Source organism: Athene noctua, chromosome Z, assembly GCF_965140245.1.
Source record: "Athene noctua chromosome Z, bAthNoc1.hap1.1, whole genome shotgun sequence".
Classification (NCBI taxonomy): Eukaryota; Metazoa; Chordata; class Aves; order Strigiformes; family Strigidae; genus Athene; species Athene noctua.
In genome coordinates this window covers 3,216,803-3,233,861 of record NC_134077.1, presented here as the reverse complement: position 1 = coordinate 3,233,861, position 17,059 = coordinate 3,216,803, and the positions used below count along the sequence as shown (strand labels likewise).

Sequence of the window (17,059 nt, the reverse complement as noted above, 5' to 3'; positions counted from 1 at the left end):
CCACCATGCACCTTACCCTTATATCTATAGAAAATGCACTGATGGGAGCACACAATCCCTGAGAGCATGCAAAGCAGACAGCATCGCAATACAAACACAGGAACTCCACTTCTGAGGTGTCAAGAATTGGAAGAAAATGCTTTAGGGAAGTGCAATATCTTAGTACAATTTGAGAAAAAACATCTACAGTGTTTTTTGGGGGCTTCCTGGAGATTACAGCTTCCCAACACCTTTATTACACAATTTCTTATTAACGTAACGTAATTCTTACTGAATCACAGCTCAGGCATTAGTGACAACAGTCACCATCAGCAATGCCCAATCAGAATTGCAATGACTCCTTTGAAAATCAGAGCAGGGTCTCAATTCCTCCAAATTTGGATATCCTACCTCTGGCTGCTCCCAGGAGAGGACAACAGGTCCTACAGAGGACAACAGCAGAGGAAGAGGAAGAAACAAAAGGGCAAGTGAAATGGAGAGAGGGGAGAAGAAGCAGTGGGAAAAAACCAAAGTGTTTGACCTGGCAACTTGCTTTAAGCCTTGATAAGCCAAGCCGAGCTCTCCATCTTCATTGAGATACCCCCAGTCCTCAGTCTTGCTAGAAATAAAGGACAGAAAAAGGAAACAAGAGGACAAAGACAAAAGGTCAATTGCAATAGAAGGGGAAAAGGTGCAGAACCCTTATTTTATTTTTTAAAGCACACTTTCATTACAATGTATTTCGTTTTCTATGATGCTGAAGGAGAACCATACCCTGGTCATGCCCCATAGGACACCCCTGGCTAGTAGAGCTCCTCCTCCCCTCCCCAGCTGTGAAATGTGTCTTCATGCAGCCTCTTCCTCCCCAACCCGCCACAGCCAACACGGCAACCCAAAATCATTCAGGTGAGAAGGGATCACCCACAGATCACCCCGTCCAACGTCTTGTCAAGTTATCATCATTCCTGAGATGCTACCGTTTTTAACAAAAAGCCTAAATTCCTGGAAGTCAGAGCCTGAGTTTTTGTTTCTGTATGGATAAACTGTTTCCTGTATGATTGCAAGGAAAAACTGGCAAGCCCACGCCACACCAGCTAGTTCAAATCCTCATTAAAACCTTACACTTAAAAACCAACAAGGAGGAACAAGGACCATGAGGGATAAATGAGAGAGCAGAAGTCAGCATGAGGGGTAAGGAAGAGGTGTCGAAACGCAGCAAGGGTAAAATGAAAAGCAGAGTGATCCTTAGCAGCTCCCAGCAGGCTTCCTTCCTTCATCTCCCCCAAAATTAACTATTTTTGAGCTGGAACAGCCCACATACACTTCCAGCCCACAGTGCAAACATAACCCAACCCTGTATTTTATTGCATGCTGATAGTTTGGAACAGCTCATTCCTCTTCCAGACTTTCTGTGCTCTGGCACATCTCACTAATAAGACATTTTTAAGGCAAGTTTCTCCATTTCCTTCCTTCTGCAGCAACTTCCACTGGTCTAAAAGAAATTCTCTTCCTCCTACTTCAGTTGAGGGTCTCCTCAATCATCGAGTCAAACACATCCACCCTTACTCAGAGCAACTTTTGGTCCAAACACACCTTGGATGTTCATGTCCTTATATCCATGAGACCAAATCTCCTCTGTATCCGTCCAGGCAGTAAAACACCCTGAAAAGTCTCATCTCACTTCAGTACTAGAACTTTTTTTTAACAGGTTGTTGGGTTTGTTTTTTTTTTAAGTTACAAAAGGCAGGGAACTCACTTATCTTCTTTAATGAGGTGTTGAACACATTACAAATGAGCCATGTAAGCTGGTCAACCTGATCAGGAACACTTGCTCCAGCGAGATTTTACTTGGCTTTGATGTCAGTTAGAAAACAGTTGTTCAAAATAATAATAAAACACAAACAACAACAACAACAAAAAATCGCTTAATGTATCATTAAACTTTCAGAAAAAAAAAAAAAAGAGCCAAAATACATTTCCTGTTTCGAAAAGAGGCACAGCAGATGCCATCCCCTGTGGAGGAAAGCTCTGTGTATTTAAGTAGAAAAGCACAACATGCAAACTTTCTATAGCAAATTTTCACACAAGGAAAGCAGTGAGAAGAAATGTGGTGTTGTAGCACTTCCACAAAAGGACTCAAGAGGTGTCTCGCTGCTGCAGACGGCTTGTACATCCCTTCCATCCTGGTGCACGAGCATGGCATTTCTCAAAAGTAGCAAATATTTCGGGCATTAACATTTGGAAAATTCATCTGTTAAAGCCATATGTATGAATTTAAACTAAAGCCTTGGTTTTACCCCATACATAGCAGGTTTCCAAAGGGGTCTGTAGGCTGACAGATGGGAGGTTTATTGGTCCAATTTGGATCAATTCATTAGTAAGGTCTTTTTTTTGGTTCAGATAATCTAAACAGAACATGTACTTAGGCACTGAAAACCAAGAAAAAACCCAGGAGGGATCCTCATTATTTATTACATGTTAGTAACCTGGGAAATTTCACACAATGAGCAGCATTTTCAAGAGATACTTTCTCCTGGATAACCTCCTTTGAAAGATAGCTTCCTTCCTCTTTTAATCACACGCATTGTGAATGAGGAAAGCAGCTCAAGGGGGTGCCATTATGCTAAGACAAAACTGCCCTGGGAAATAAGCATTCAGCCTATGCCCATCAACATGGCACTGACTCAGAAATCACTGAGCTTCCCTTCTCCCAGAAGTTCATACTGACCCGGACATTAAAAGTCAATTCAGGTCCTTTTAACTAATTAGATTAATTAGTATGTGCCAAAATAATTTCATAAAATGCTGTGTAGATCCTTTTCTCAAATAAGGCTGAAAGCAGTTGAAAGGACATGGTTCACAAAGCCTCATTTCTCCTTTATCCTTATCTTGGAGGTACAGGTTTTGGGGAGCAGCTGGTGACCTGTTTTCATGAAAAATAAAGAAATTCCTGCCCAAATACCCACCTCCCCTTCTCCATGTAGCCTGATGCAAGTAGCTTAATGGAGGTGCATGTGCACCAAACCCCAGAGATGTTAATTTTAGCATCTTCAGATAATTATCATCTCTTAATAAAGAAGGGGCATTTCATTTTCAAACACAGATATGCTTTTTTTTTTTTTAATTAAATGGAAAACTAATACACACCGCAGATTAGGTACATGACAGTGGGAAGCAGTGATAAGAAGAGACACATTGGAAGTGGTAAGGAGAGATATGAACCCTTCCCTTGTGATGGCGTCTTCCAGCCGCAAAAGCATCCTCTACGTGAAGCCAGTGTCAGCCCTTCACTTTGCACTGCAGCTGTAGGTGGGACTCACCCAGCAGAAAAAAAAAGCGCCATGTACTCTAAAGAAACCACTTGGAAGTTAATCACAGAAGTTAATTTCAAAGATTACGCCTGATTTGCTTTGAGCTGCCAGCTTATCATTTCTAACATCATCACCTGGTCTTTTGTTGGCTCTATGTTTCCACCAAGATCAAACAGGCTTGAAAGAAAGATCCCCAGAACTGAAACAGGGAACAAAGATCCTACCTAGCTTTACATTCAGTTCCTGAAGCAGAAAATTAGCTGGAAACTAACTTGATGCTTTTCCCTTTAGCACTTGAAAGTCAGCAAGAGTTAAAAAATAAAAAGAAACAAAGCCAAGTTCACTGCATTTATAAGGGGTTGCTTTTAACTCAAATTTTCCCTTGACCTGGCATCAGAGGGCTTTCTGCCAAGAGTGGTGTGGAGAAAGAGAATCACTGTGTGGGCAGGGTTAGAGCCACTGGCAGTTTTTCCTGTTTTCCTCCTGCTGTATTTAAAAGTTCTGGATTACAGATGTAGAGCAAATAGAAAGTCTATCTCCTACCCAAATAAAGCCAGGCTCTATCCCCAGCCTAAGCAGCTAAGAGGTGATGACTTCAAGCGAGGGGTGACCTATGGGTGGACCATAGCTTTACCACATCGGTCAGACTGGGCCAGTAGAGAAGAATTCCAGCTCAGTTAGAAGGAGCCAACGAAATGAGGGGAATCAGGATAAAAAGAAATGGGAGTGCTTCTTGCAGCGCAGGTGGGAGAAAAAGTGGTTCTTGCTTATTAATCCCACTTCAGAACTGCAATCCCACCCTAAAAGCTTTCCATTAAAATATTTTTTGACCAAGACTTGAAAGAGAAAGCAGTTGTGTTTCACATGCTGTCATGCCTGGGTATAGACCTACGTCAGTACACATGCAAATTTTTGCTGAGGGGAAGGGAATGTTAATTTATATCGACAAATACAATAATGCATGCTCCCCGAGTGCTCATTTTCCTCTGTTTTAATGCCATCAACTCCAGCCTATAGTTCATAAACCAACCCAATATACAAACAAATGCACAGGGAACCATATAACAGGGAAGCTGGTGGTGATTAACGAGCCATTGGATAAAATCGTCGCAAAAAATCAGGGTAATAGCAGGGTAGAGCTACTGCTACTGTAGCAGAAGAGCCAAGCTTCATATGAGAGGTAGATGAGAGAGTCAATAGGAAGCTGAGCAAGGAGACTGCAGATTTCCCTTCCCAAACCTCAAGAGACCAAAACACTCCAAGGCCCCATCACATGGAACTTCTTAAATTGCAGCTCACCTGTGCAACAACAAGGAAAGAGATTTGTACTCTTGTGGAAAATTAGATCTTTGTGGCATTTTTGAAGATTTCTCCGATTTGATCCTCCCTGAAGAAGTCTGGAAACTCCCGGCGGGTTGAGTGAAAGCGGACAACATGTACTTCAGGATAGCCAAATAACTGTTCCTACTCAGGACCAGGGACACAACCTGGTCAGACATGTGCCCTGTGAAAGCATCAACTCTTGCCTTGACTCCAGCTCCTTCACTAACACCTGAACACTAACTAACCATCCCTACACATGTACGCTGGAAAATGTGGTTGAGGGAGGAAATAAAGCTGAGCCTGACAATGGGATTTCACATCCATACCAGTGCTCACAGCTCTAGGACAAAGTTGGAAGGAAATAAGAGCAAATTCACAGAATTCATTAAGTGGCCAAAAATCACAGCTTGCGGGAGGAAGCACGCTGAGCCCCATTGATTTACTGATAAAAAGGTGACATTTAAATCAATCTCATCACCCTCACTGCAGGACAGGCAGAAATTTCATCAGCAGGTTCACTTCAGGAAAGCCAATATTCACTGGCAACAAACTCAAAACAACCAAAGCCTGTTCCTTGATCCAGCCAGACAAGATGCCCAGGGGAGAAGCCAGTGTCACGAGAGTCCTGGACCCCAGCAATCCCCACTCCTCCAGGTCCCTGGCCAAAGTGAAAACTGGCAGCACTAATGTGGGCAGAGCCTCGGGTCACCCATCAGGGTTTAAGCTATGTTTAAATGCAATGCATGTGGAACCTAGCCCTTCTAGCAAGCCCGTCTCAGGACTCACACAGAGTAACTGGGGAGATCTCCAAAAATTCTCCTCAACAAGTCAAACAGACGCAAAGTCAGGAAGTCCTGCCCATACTATGGCAGGAATTTGTGGGACGTACAGCACAGACATGATGACCAAAGCTGACCACACGGCTATATATACACATTGAATTTAGGCACATCAATCCGGGCATGTGGATTTCCCACTGCACCTTTCTGGTCACACAGTTCTGAGAGTGTTGAGCAACTCTTCACAATTTTTCATATTGCATTCAAAGACGGTGTGCCTTTCCTCTTATTCATACAGGTATGAATAAAATCCTAATTGAGTCATGGTATTTTCCAGCTTGGACTGCTAACAACCTTCTGCCACCAGTTCACAAAGTGGCAAAGTATAGTGTGTTAAAAAAAAAAAAAATCCACAATGGTTGGGTCTTCTGACTATCTTGCTGAACACAAATTATTTAGGAAAAAAGCCTCAAACATCTATTTGTCAAGAGAAAAGGAGATGAACATTCAATTTCCTTGCAATAAAATAAATATTTATTTTATATATTATCTTGCTGTTCAATCCATTTTATTTTGTCTTCTTGCAAGACACTACTTTTATTTGATCTCCTCCTAGATAGCTACGAAGATTGATTTAATGCCTCTCAATATAAGCCCATTGTTACTGTAAGGACAGACACATGTTCACAATATTAACCCTTTCTATGGGAACCTGTAAATCAAACGAATATTCCTCTCAGTTTAGACACAAGAAAGCCTATAATGTGGGCACTGCCAGAGAATAGAGCATATGTTGGTTAGCTCAGTCCACCATCACAGGCTTTTGCCTCTGGGAAAACGAGAGGGGAACCGTGCTGTTCTCCCAGCATAGCATGAGGACCTCATATATTTCCCAAATCCTTATTTTGCTACTATTTGTTTTCTGGGAGCAAAGTCAAAACCCAGTTTTGCTCACTTCCATATTGGCTTTTCTACCTGCCAGTATCTCCTCTCCCTTGGGGGTCACACTGCCCTAAAGACGAGGGCTCCTCACCCACCACAAGATGTATCCTTGGTCCCATCTTTATGGCCTACCCTTGACCCAAGGTCCAGAACACAATCCAAAAGCTGGTAACCCTCTAAAACATGCTGTTAATTTTGCTCAGGATCTCATCTCTCAAACTTTGGTCAGCTCCTCCTGCTGCTGGAAAAATTTGGGCCACACTTACCGGTTTGTCTCGCACATCCCCTGGTAGGCTTCAATCACGTCCTCCTGACCAATGTGCTTGTCACTGTTGGGCCAGCTGGCATCAGTTGGGATGCTCTCCTAAATTCAACATGCAAAACACAGCAGCATGACATCCTGCACATCCCCTCCTCTCTTTCAAAGTTCCTGGTACCAAACAACTCCCAACCATCCTTAATAGAGCTTCCTCAGGGAAGAACTAGACTAGAGAGCTTCTATGAATTTGTATGCATGTAAACACACAGCAGCAGAGATGAGGAGATGGAGGGAGGATGCAGGGAACCTGGGACAGAGATAAAGGGGGTGTGTGATCTGAAATAGAAAACATGAAAACCTCAAGGAATGATAAGGCAGTGAATTAAAAAGTCCAAGTGAGAGTTTTCAGAAAATTCAGAGTTTTCAGTCAGAACAGGCTCTAAACAAAAAGCCCTCAAACGACTGTGATGGGACAGGCTCTCTTGCCTACACACCAGTAGAAACACATTACAGCTGCACCAGCATCAAGTGAGCAGAATCTGGTCCAGAAGCTCTCTTCTCCCATCGCATTTCCTTGCAGAATAACCCAGTTGTCACAAACCATCACCGGGAACCTCTCAGACCACCACACCTTGGTGCAGGGCTGGAGAAGCTGTTCCTTGGTGTGGGTTGGCTAGACCTCATCAGATGTGGGGTCAAAGCACCTCACAGCAGTACAGACCACCATGGGACATGTAGTCCTGGGCTATGTGAAATGATGTCATGGACAATATCTTATCCATAGGCAGAACCTCCTATAACCTCCCCGTGCCATCCTGCCACCCAGAGCCTACCAAAGCAGAAATGGCATCGCTCAGGCAGTCAGTGAACTTCCAGCAACAGAATGGGAAAAGAAAATCCATAACCCTCTCAGTTACCGTGTTCTTTGTCCCTTTTTGCTGGTCTGCCTTCATAATCTGTGTCCTCAGGATGAGCACCTCTTCCTTCCGCACTTCCAGCTCCTCGTTGGCAGATTTCAGCTGGTTCAGTAGGAGGTTATAACTGTCCTGCACATCGCTGGAGGAGTTATTCTGGGTTGCTCCATCTGCAATGGCCTTCCTCAGCTCATTTAGTTCATTTTTCAGCTTCTTGTTCTCTGACTCCAGCTCTTGCCTCTGAAAAATACCGAGCCATTAACCAGTTTAGATAAACTGCCTTGCAAACCCTCATCCTTTTCTGAGACACCTCTGAGGTAACTCAATTACTGATGATCACAGCTGAATGATCGATTCATGACAGGACCTAGATTTTGCTGCCAGTCCAGCCACACGTTGTTCAGAAAAGATTTTTCCTGTAATCAGTAGCCTGTTGCTACTTAATAACAACGCTACAGGGCGACAGAGGGGAGATTTTTTTTTATTTATTGATGCTATTTTTAAACATAAAATCAAGCCGTTAGAGAAGTCAAACGTGTTTGTTTCTTCTCTAGCCCTTTTCCTTCTCAATCAGGAAATCACCACAAACCCCACAATGTTTAGCTCATCTTTCATATTCATTAAATAAGCTGGAAGATGCCCATTTACGTGACCCTGCATCATGGCAGACATCCCATTACGTAAGCTATGGCTGTGTGAATTCCCAATACAGCTCCTTTCCTCATATATTTTGTAGTTCCCCCACCCCGGTGCAATGTTTGCAGTTGGGGGATTTTCTCACCCTGATGTCTCGTCAGCTGCTGGCATTTGACAGGCAAAAACAATATTAGTACAAGTTTGATGCCAACTGCTTCTCCCGAATAACGATACAGGAGCATCGCTGTGTTCTCTGAGACAACTGAAGGGCTTATTTGCTTTTGCATGACAGTAGAAGACAGAATAAAACTCTGGCAGCTAAGCAGCCTTTATTTCAGTATTTCACCAAGAAACAGATGGTAACACCACCTTTGGCAGCTCTTTGCCAGCGCTCAAAACCCACCTGGGGCATCCAGCTGGGTCAAGAGCAGCTCTGCTTCTGCAGATGGGGCAGTCCTTGCTATGGGTCACAGCTGGGGGGCAGAGCCTGGCCCCCAGGGTCCTGCTCATGGCCCAAATCCCAACAGCACACCAGATCCTCCACCAGCAGTTGCTGCATGGTGGCACCCAGAACTGTTCCCTCCCGTCCCCATGCACCCGGGTCTCTCAGAGAACACCAAAACCCAAGAGGAACATCATCCAGCTGTCACAGGGCAAAACCAGAGATGCCTACAAGCGATCTGACAAAGTCTGGTGTCCCAGTGATTTGGGGTCAGGCCTCTCCTAGGGACTGAACCCCATCCATGTGGATTCTCTAGTGTCTACAGTAGCACTAGCTCTTTCCCCACTAAGATCTAGGTAATTTCTTCTTCCTGCTGCCTTTTGACCTTTTGACCCTTTCCACGGCTTTTTTTTTTTCCCCACAATCCTTCTTATCTATGGGATATCTGCTTCATTATCAGCGTTGGCTGATGCAAGTTAATGAATCCAAAAATGGCTGGGGGGGTGGAGGCCATTTATACAATTCATACAGTGTGTAGCTAGCACAGCTGTGTAAACCTTGTTTCCATAGGAAACGGGTGTTGTAATTATAAATCCTTACAAATTATAAATAGCATGCCTTATCACAGCAGAGGTGTGAACAGAATAGCAGAGCTGGCATCTGGACAGCAGGCATACTCCTAGGTGAACAAACACCATCATTAATGGAGCATATTCAGGTACTTTATACTATCTGTCATTTAAAAAAAAAGGGGGGGGGGTATAAGAAATGCATTAGATCCAGAAATTCCTCCACATCCACATTAACAATAGCTCAGCAGAGGGAGCATGTGAGACACTGGCTTTTCTGTAACTGTTTTTTAAAATTAGTTTGGAGACATGTGGGTGCAGTAGGGAATCAATGCCAAAGCGGGTTTAACTCTTCTTGCCATGTGGCTAAAGCATCAACTTGCTTTCCACTCTTTTCTTATCATTCTCGGAGACATGTGAAGGGTAAGAAGAAAGTGATTAAGTGCTTTTCTATACAAATAGCTCTTCTTTGATTTTTGCTATTTGCTGTACAAGACCCCTGCTATTCTTTCTCTTTCCCTCCCTCCTCCTCTTTCACTTTTTTGAGATGGGTCAGCCACACTGCTCAGTCCAGGGACTGCTCACATCAAGCATGCTCTGATTAGAAACAAAGCCAGGATGACAGGGGTTCTTTAGTCTGGAGAAGAGGAGGCTGAGGGGAGACCTCCTGGCCCTCTGCAACTCCCTGCCAGGAGGGGGCAGAGAGGGGGGATGAGTCTCTGGAGCCAAGGCCCCAGCGCCAGGCCCCGAGGGAATGGCCTCAAGCTGCCCAGGGCAGGGTCAGGCTGGCTCTGAGGAAGGATTTCTTTGCAGAAGGGGCTGTTGGGCGTTGGAATGGGCTGCCCAGGGCAGGGGGGAGTCCCCGGGATCCTGGAGGGGTTGAAGAGTCGGGCTGAGCCAGCGCTGAGGGATCTGGGGGAGTTGGGAACGGTCAGGGGGAGGGTCATGGTTGGGCTGGAGGAGCTGCAAGGGCTTTTCCAACCCAGATGATTCTGGGATTCTATAAAAGTGGTAACAAACAACCCTGCTCCAAGAGCCCATGCCCTGGACTCCTTTCCGAGTTCACATTTAAATTAATTCCCTACTCCTATCTTGGTGGTTTTCACAGACCAGTGTTATAATATCTATAGATCTGTTGTTGCCTGCCTGTACACCCTTTTTGCACCAGTACCAGTGATGGCAGAACAGAAGCCAAAATAAAATTATTTGAATGTGGAAAGGGCGATTTCTGCTTACACTGTGAGAAATGCTCTTTCTTCAGCATTGTCCAATAGCGCTGATTTATTTAACAAGTTATACAGTCAGAACATCCTGAACTTGAACTCACACTTATCCCAACAAGTACAGGTTATGGAGGTGTGAAAGGGGTACCCAATCACTAATGGTGATGGAAATAGCCTCATTTTTTAAGAAGGGGCTTATATAGCAGTGCTGGGTGAAGTATGAGCCTGTGTAAATCAGAGGTTAGTACGACCATGCCAGGAATTTACCCTCTCTCCTATTTCTGGCACTCAACAGGAAAAGAAAATAAAATTCTCTAGAAGCTCACTTTATGATGAGCTTCCAAGTCTAAGGGATGAAACAAACATCCCAGCTATGCGAAGAGCGAGAAATTAAATTACGCATTGTGCTCCTGCTAGTGACACAAAGTCAGGGCAAGGACTCCTTCATGCCTTCATTCCTACCCCACTTTCCCAGCCTGAGAAAACAAGCTGGAAAATACATTTTTCGCTGGGGAACTTTTTGTTGTACAGGCATGACTCAGGGATGTATCTCCCATGAGGGAGATGTTTCACATCCCTCCAGCCCTGCATCATGGCTAACCAAACACCTACCTGGGCATATTTTGGGACAGCATCTACTGAAAGCTCTCTTTATCCATTACAAAGGACACATAATTCATGCCTGCTGTAAATATATCAGTGTTTGCCCAAATTTCTGACATTTCTTCACAGTGTTACAAAAAGAAACAATCAACCCTTATCCAAACTAGCCTTACGAAGGAAGGAGTGTGCATCAAAATCTGCACCAAGAACAGGCTCCCCAACAAAAGCTAATCCCAAAGGCAAATCCTGGCCATCGTGGGTGTTGTGCTGGTACAGGACACAAAATTGGACGACAGAAGACATGTATGAAGTAGCACACCATGTGCTGGCTGCAAAAACCAAGCCCACACGGCCATCCACTAACACCCACACTTTGCATATATCTTGAATGGGACCCAGAAGGGAACAGAAGTCAGTGAAGACTCAGGTCACAAAGTAGTGAACAAGACCCAGGAACAACCTTAACCCCCAACAAAACCCACTCTTCAGCAATACCTGTGTTTATTACATTCACCCAAACTGATACTTGTATGCATTATTTTTAAATAATGCATGGAGTTATAAATATATTTACATTTTTATTGTGTTTATATATTTTACTCGTATTTATCCAAACCAAACCCTTGGTTGTTCATGACCATATCCAAGCATCTCTCCCCCATCCAGTGCAAGACACCACGATGAGCTGTTCAACTGCATCAGTAACAGTCTTCACACCTCACCTAGGTCAAAATTCATATTCAGTTCCAGGGCATTATACTGGTTTCTGAAAAGACACTGCAGTCACCTTTCTAAAACCTCCTGAAACATTTCCAAACTGGCTGAGGAGTCTCAGTTTCCAAAAGACAGTGCATCAGCAGTGCAAAGCTAACATCCCTTCCTCCTCTGTAAGCTGGTGTCTCATGGACCATTCAAGAGCATCCACTGGAAGAGTCTGCTGTAAGCTTTTAGACACCTCAGCTTAGTTCCCCAAGATAAAGGCTTTTTAAGCTGTCAAAGAGGAAAAATAAATCTAATTACACAAGACTCTTGAAGGAGCCAGAGACAGTATAAATATTTGAGATACAAATCAGCAGGAGAAATAGAAGAGAGGATGAGCTTTGCTGTAATCGCAGAGCAGCTGTCGTGGGGAAGGAGGGAAAAGCAGCACTCAAAATCAGCAGTAAGACACTCTTTCACTGCAGATGGAGACTTCAGGCAGCGTCCTATAATCACAAGCTGGGAAAACACCAGTGAGCTGTATTTGTCTCTCTTTTTCAGTGGTTCCTTTCAGGTCAACACACCTACAGCGGATGCAAAATCCTTTCCTTTAGGGCTAAGGATTACCATTTGAAGGCAATTCCTTTAGGGCTAAGGATGGCATTTGAAAAAATTGTTCCTTGCTTTTCACAGGGCTGTCAGCTCTTCCTAGACTGACAGTCACCCAACACTCCAGTACCCAAAGTATCATGTGCTACAGCTGGTATGTGCAGGTCTGCGCTGTGTTAGAGCAAGCTCTTAGACCTGGCTGCTCCTTGTTGCAACCTTCAGCTCGTTTTTGTGCAACTCCGGCAAGAACCTTGTGCTGGAGAAACTCTGCAGTGCAACGCCACTGAAAACTAACTCTGAGGTGTGTTTTCTTGCAAGTTCATTTTCCACCTGTTTGAGGCTAAAGATTAAAGAACCCTGCTTTTTTTTTTTTTTTTTTGTAACACGTGCTATACCCTTTATTGTGAAATGGTATTAATAGAGAGTTATTAAGGTTTGTTAGGTACGTAGGACTATGTATGTCGGTATGTTCGGAATGTAGAAAGTAGGGAAATCCAAAATTAATTATTTCCGTTCTGAACCACCTGGGTTAAAAGTTGAAGAAAACACAATCTGTGAACTCACACAGAACTCAGAACCCCAAAAGCCATTTGAGAAGGTGGTAGTTCTCACCTGCCAGGTCTTCCCCTTCCAAACTGCAACTTCACTTCCTTTACAAGGTCAAGAAACTTAAAACATCCCCAGCTACATTTATCAACTTGGCAATGATCTTGAAGCTCCTGCCACATTTCTACTCCAGCAGAGGCACTAGTGAAACTTGGCAGGGTTTCCCTCAATCACAAACAGCATGTCTAGCAAGTGTAACACAGATATCATTCTTAGAGACTAAAAACTGGAGGGACTAAGTGCCAACAAAAGCTACTGCTAGAGGTGTGCTCTTCCTGACAGTTGAAAATACATCCCTTCAGTCTCTAATTTCTGCTTTTTTGCATCCTTCTGAGATGATAATGATGATCCTTATGGGTCCCTTCCAACTGAATATATTCTACGATAGCAAAAAGTAGGTGTTACTACTGTCAGATGGTTTAGTGTGATGTTTTACTGGCTAACATGTATATAACTGTTTTTTTCAGTTGTATTGCAATATTTGTTAAGGTGACAGGGAGAGAAGGAGCATCTGAAATGTAGGTCTACACTATCAAAAACAAAACAAACAAACAAAAATCCTTACAAAGCCTATGCCAGTAACTGGTTTTCCAAGGATGAGCAGGACATAAAAAGTGGCCTAACAATAAAGACCAGAAGTACTTCGGTACAGTTAAAGCAGGAGGACAGAACCCATACAAGGTGCCACAGAAGCCTATCAGTTTTCAGTTGCTCCCTGTATCGTAGGGAGAAAATGATGGAGGCAGAACTGTAAGGATTTAGAGCTTAAGGACAAGATGAACTGTAGGGTAAGACAATAGCTGGGAAGGCATGGGATGGCTCTGGTCAATCAGCACTGCCACTGGCAGATGGAGGCTATTAGTGCAATCCATGAAGCAGATTTATTTCATTTTGACCTGAGTGGCACCTTAGGAATGCAAGGAAAGCAGACAAGAAGCAGAGCTGGAGCTTGGAACAAGAAACATGTTGGGCTTCGGCTGCAAGAATTCACACCTACTGCAGAGCAAACTGCCAAGACTGGCAGTGTCACGTCAAGAAAACTCAAGAAAGTCCCAGTCAGATTATGTGCAAAAAGCACCCTTCACCATAAGTGGGCTTGTTACTGCTATGGATGACTCAGAAACAGGTAGACCAGCGCAGAACCAATGTTGCCCCAGAGAGAAAGATAAGATCTGTGAGCCCACCCCAGGTCCAGGAGCTGATACAGAGCTACAGCTTTCCAAGTGTCATGTCTACTAGTCTGAGGCAATTACAGGAGCTTTTGGGTTATTACCACATTCAGACAACGTGTCTGGGCTGTTGGAGCCATGCAATAGGTTACAGCACTAAGTAGGAGCTCTTCACTCACCTTCAGACTGTTGTATGCAAAATCCTCATGGTCCGAGGTCACTTCACTCTTCATTTCAATTACCTGAGTGGATTAAAGAGATAAACATATTTAAAAGCAGCCAAAGGAACTGGCACACGGCACAGGATGGCTATGCATATCTCCATCAACAGCCATCCCTGCCGTAACACTGCTGGCCAGCTCAACCATAATAATGTTATTAACTGGCATTAGACGGAATCCCAGCAACACATAGCGGGGCTGCTTCCGAAGAAAATGGTTTAATCTCTCCTTAATGATCTTGACAGCTGTGTCTCACTGCAGCTTTCAAAAAACAACAGTCATTAGGGGAACAATCTTCAACTTAGCGGTTGGGAAGCAAGCGTTTAATCTGCCTCTGTAGCAAGGACAGGAGGCTGGGGAAGTTTCCTATTTCATGCCCTTCCTGCAAATTGCTGGAGGTGATCAGTAAGAATATCTGGTGAAGCACATAGATAATCACTGCTGCTGATTTTGGTTTATTTATTGCATTTTTCAATAGACACATAGATCTCATACTGGAGACAAATAAAGCAATTCCCAAACAAAGCAATAGCAGCCCCAGAAATTTAAATTACGAAACCAAGAGTGATGACATTTGCTCAACATTTCATATAAGAGCATCTTTACTGCTTCACAACACCATGCACACAGCACTGCTGTTTCATGGCAGGCATCGTCTCCCACACTCTGGCCTCTGAACAATCCATAAAGCCTCAGTTACAGACGGCAGGGTAACAAGTATATAAGAGATCTGCTGTTAAAAAGCCCCTCATGCCAAATATCAGCTCACTGGCAGCTAGAGATCTGTATTTTCAGACTCCAATTGCAAGCCTTGATGTACTCCTGTCTCTTAGGTTACCACCCAGCTGTCAGAAATCTTGAATTTTTTTTATTTTTTTTTTTTTAAATTGCTTCCAAGCAAACAAACGAAACTGTAGGAAGAAAGAATACATGAAAGAAGTATCTCTGCCCTGCAAAAGAAAGGAAGAACCCATTAGTCTAACAGCTATCTTGCTATTTCCCATTTACTATAGCATTTTTTAAACTACATTCCTATATAATCATTACTGTGGGAAGAAAGAAACAACAAATCACACACAGGTTATAACAACACCTAACTGAGGACACAAGCCTGAGCAACACGTCTGAGATGTGCTTATCAGCTCATGCCACACACTGCTGGATGGGGAAAGTCAGGACTGCAAAGTGCTTGAATAAACGAAGTGAACTGAAAGACATGTGGAGATGGGGGGTAGCAAGAACCTTCTCTTCATGGCTGCTGAGCACTGACATGCCTCTAGGTCTGATCCGGCCAAAAGGTGGTCTCTGTGTCTGTCAGGCTGCAGCATCACATCCATCTGCAATCCTCCACACAGAATCATGGAATCATTTTGGTTGGAAAAGACCTTTAAGACCATTGAGTCCAACCATTAACCAAACACTGCCAAGTTCACCACTAAACCCTGTCCCTAAGTGCCACATCTACACATCTCCAGGGACGGGGACTCCCCCCTGCCCTGGGCAGCCCATTCCAATGCCCAACAGCCCCTTCTGCACAGAAATCCTTCCTCAGAGCCAGCCTGACCCTGCCCTGGGCAGCTTGAGGCCATTCCCTCGGGGCCTGGCGCTGGCTCCTTGGCTCCAGAGACTCATCCCCCCTCTCTGCCCCCTCCTGGCAGGGAGTTGCAGAGGGCCAGGAGGTCTCCCCTCAGCCTCCTCTTCTCCAGACTGAACCCCCCCAGTTCCCCCAGCCGCTCCCCAGCAGACCTGTGCTCCAGACCCTGCCCCAGCTCCGTTGCCCTTCTCTGGCCACGCTCGAGTCATTCAATGGCCTTTTTGGGGTGAGGGGCCCAACACTGAACCCCCTCAGCGAGGGGCGGCCTCCCCAGTGCCGAGCCCAGGGCTCAGATCCCTTCCCTGTCCCTGCTGGCCACGCCAGTGCTGACACAAGCCAGGATGCCATTGCCCTCCTTGGCCCCCTGGGCACACTCTGGCTCATTCTCACCCCCCCCAGTCCCTCTCTGACCGGCAGCTCTCCAGCCACTCCTCCCCAGGCCTGTAGCCCTGCTGGGGGTTGTTGTGGCCCAAGGGCAGCCCCCGGCATTTGCCCTCAGTGAAACTCCCCCAGTTGGGCTCAGCCCATGGCTCCAGCCTGGCCAGATCCCCATGTAGAGCCTTTCGACCCTCATGTTCCCCTTCCTCATTCTGATCTTTGCTAACAAAACTCAAACCACGCTTCAAATTTCTCAAAAGAGAAGGAAATGGAATCAGTGCAGTCAGAGTAAAATGAGCAAAAATTAATTCTACATTTTATTGCTTTCAAGATAGTTAAGATACTGTCTTAAATCTGTTATAACCAGTTTATGAAAATAAAATTAAAATATAATCCATTCTTGAGTCCAATTGTCCTTAACTGCCAGAAAACTTTCTCTACATTTTCCAGATGGATTTTCTGCCTCTTAACTTGAATATGTCACTGTCAAACCTCAATTCCTACATCATGTGTCCTTAGGCAACCAAGGCAAGCCAGTTACCAACATGAAATATTAGTATCAATGAAAAGACATCTCCTACCTGGGATTTCTTGCTCACTTGCTCCGTCTTCTCTATCTGGGTTTGCAGCTTTTTCCTCTCTTGCTCGAGCTCCCTCACTCGCTTCTGTAGCTTTAGGAAAACGGTCATGTCCATAGCAGCTTTCTCCACCCCAATCTCCTGCAGAAGAACAGGAGATTGGCAAAAAAGAGACGACCCCATTTAAGTTTTATAACCATACACAGTGCCAGATACACCCTGACA

General features: G+C 44.5%; 1 protein-coding gene across 4 annotated transcripts in view; it reads right to left on the bottom strand.

Annotated features, from left to right (window-relative positions):
* Positions 1–17,059, bottom strand: part of MYO5B (myosin VB) — a 163,327-nt gene that overhangs the window by 18,524 nt on the left and 127,744 nt on the right. For 2 of the 4 annotated variants that reach the window (XM_074931366.1, XM_074931369.1), the window contains exons 26-30: positions 16,838–16,975; positions 14,243–14,305; positions 7,427–7,747; positions 6,601–6,698; positions 521–598 (exon numbers count right to left, since the gene is read on the bottom strand). In XM_074931366.1, coding sequence (XP_074787467.1) covers positions 521–598; positions 6,601–6,698; positions 7,427–7,747; positions 14,243–14,305; positions 16,838–16,975 — 698 coding nt within the window. The remainder of the gene's footprint in view (positions 1–520; positions 599–6,600; positions 6,699–7,426; positions 7,748–14,242; positions 14,306–16,837; positions 16,976–17,059) is intronic. The other 2 variants (XM_074931368.1, XM_074931367.1) reach the window with 2 other exon arrangements.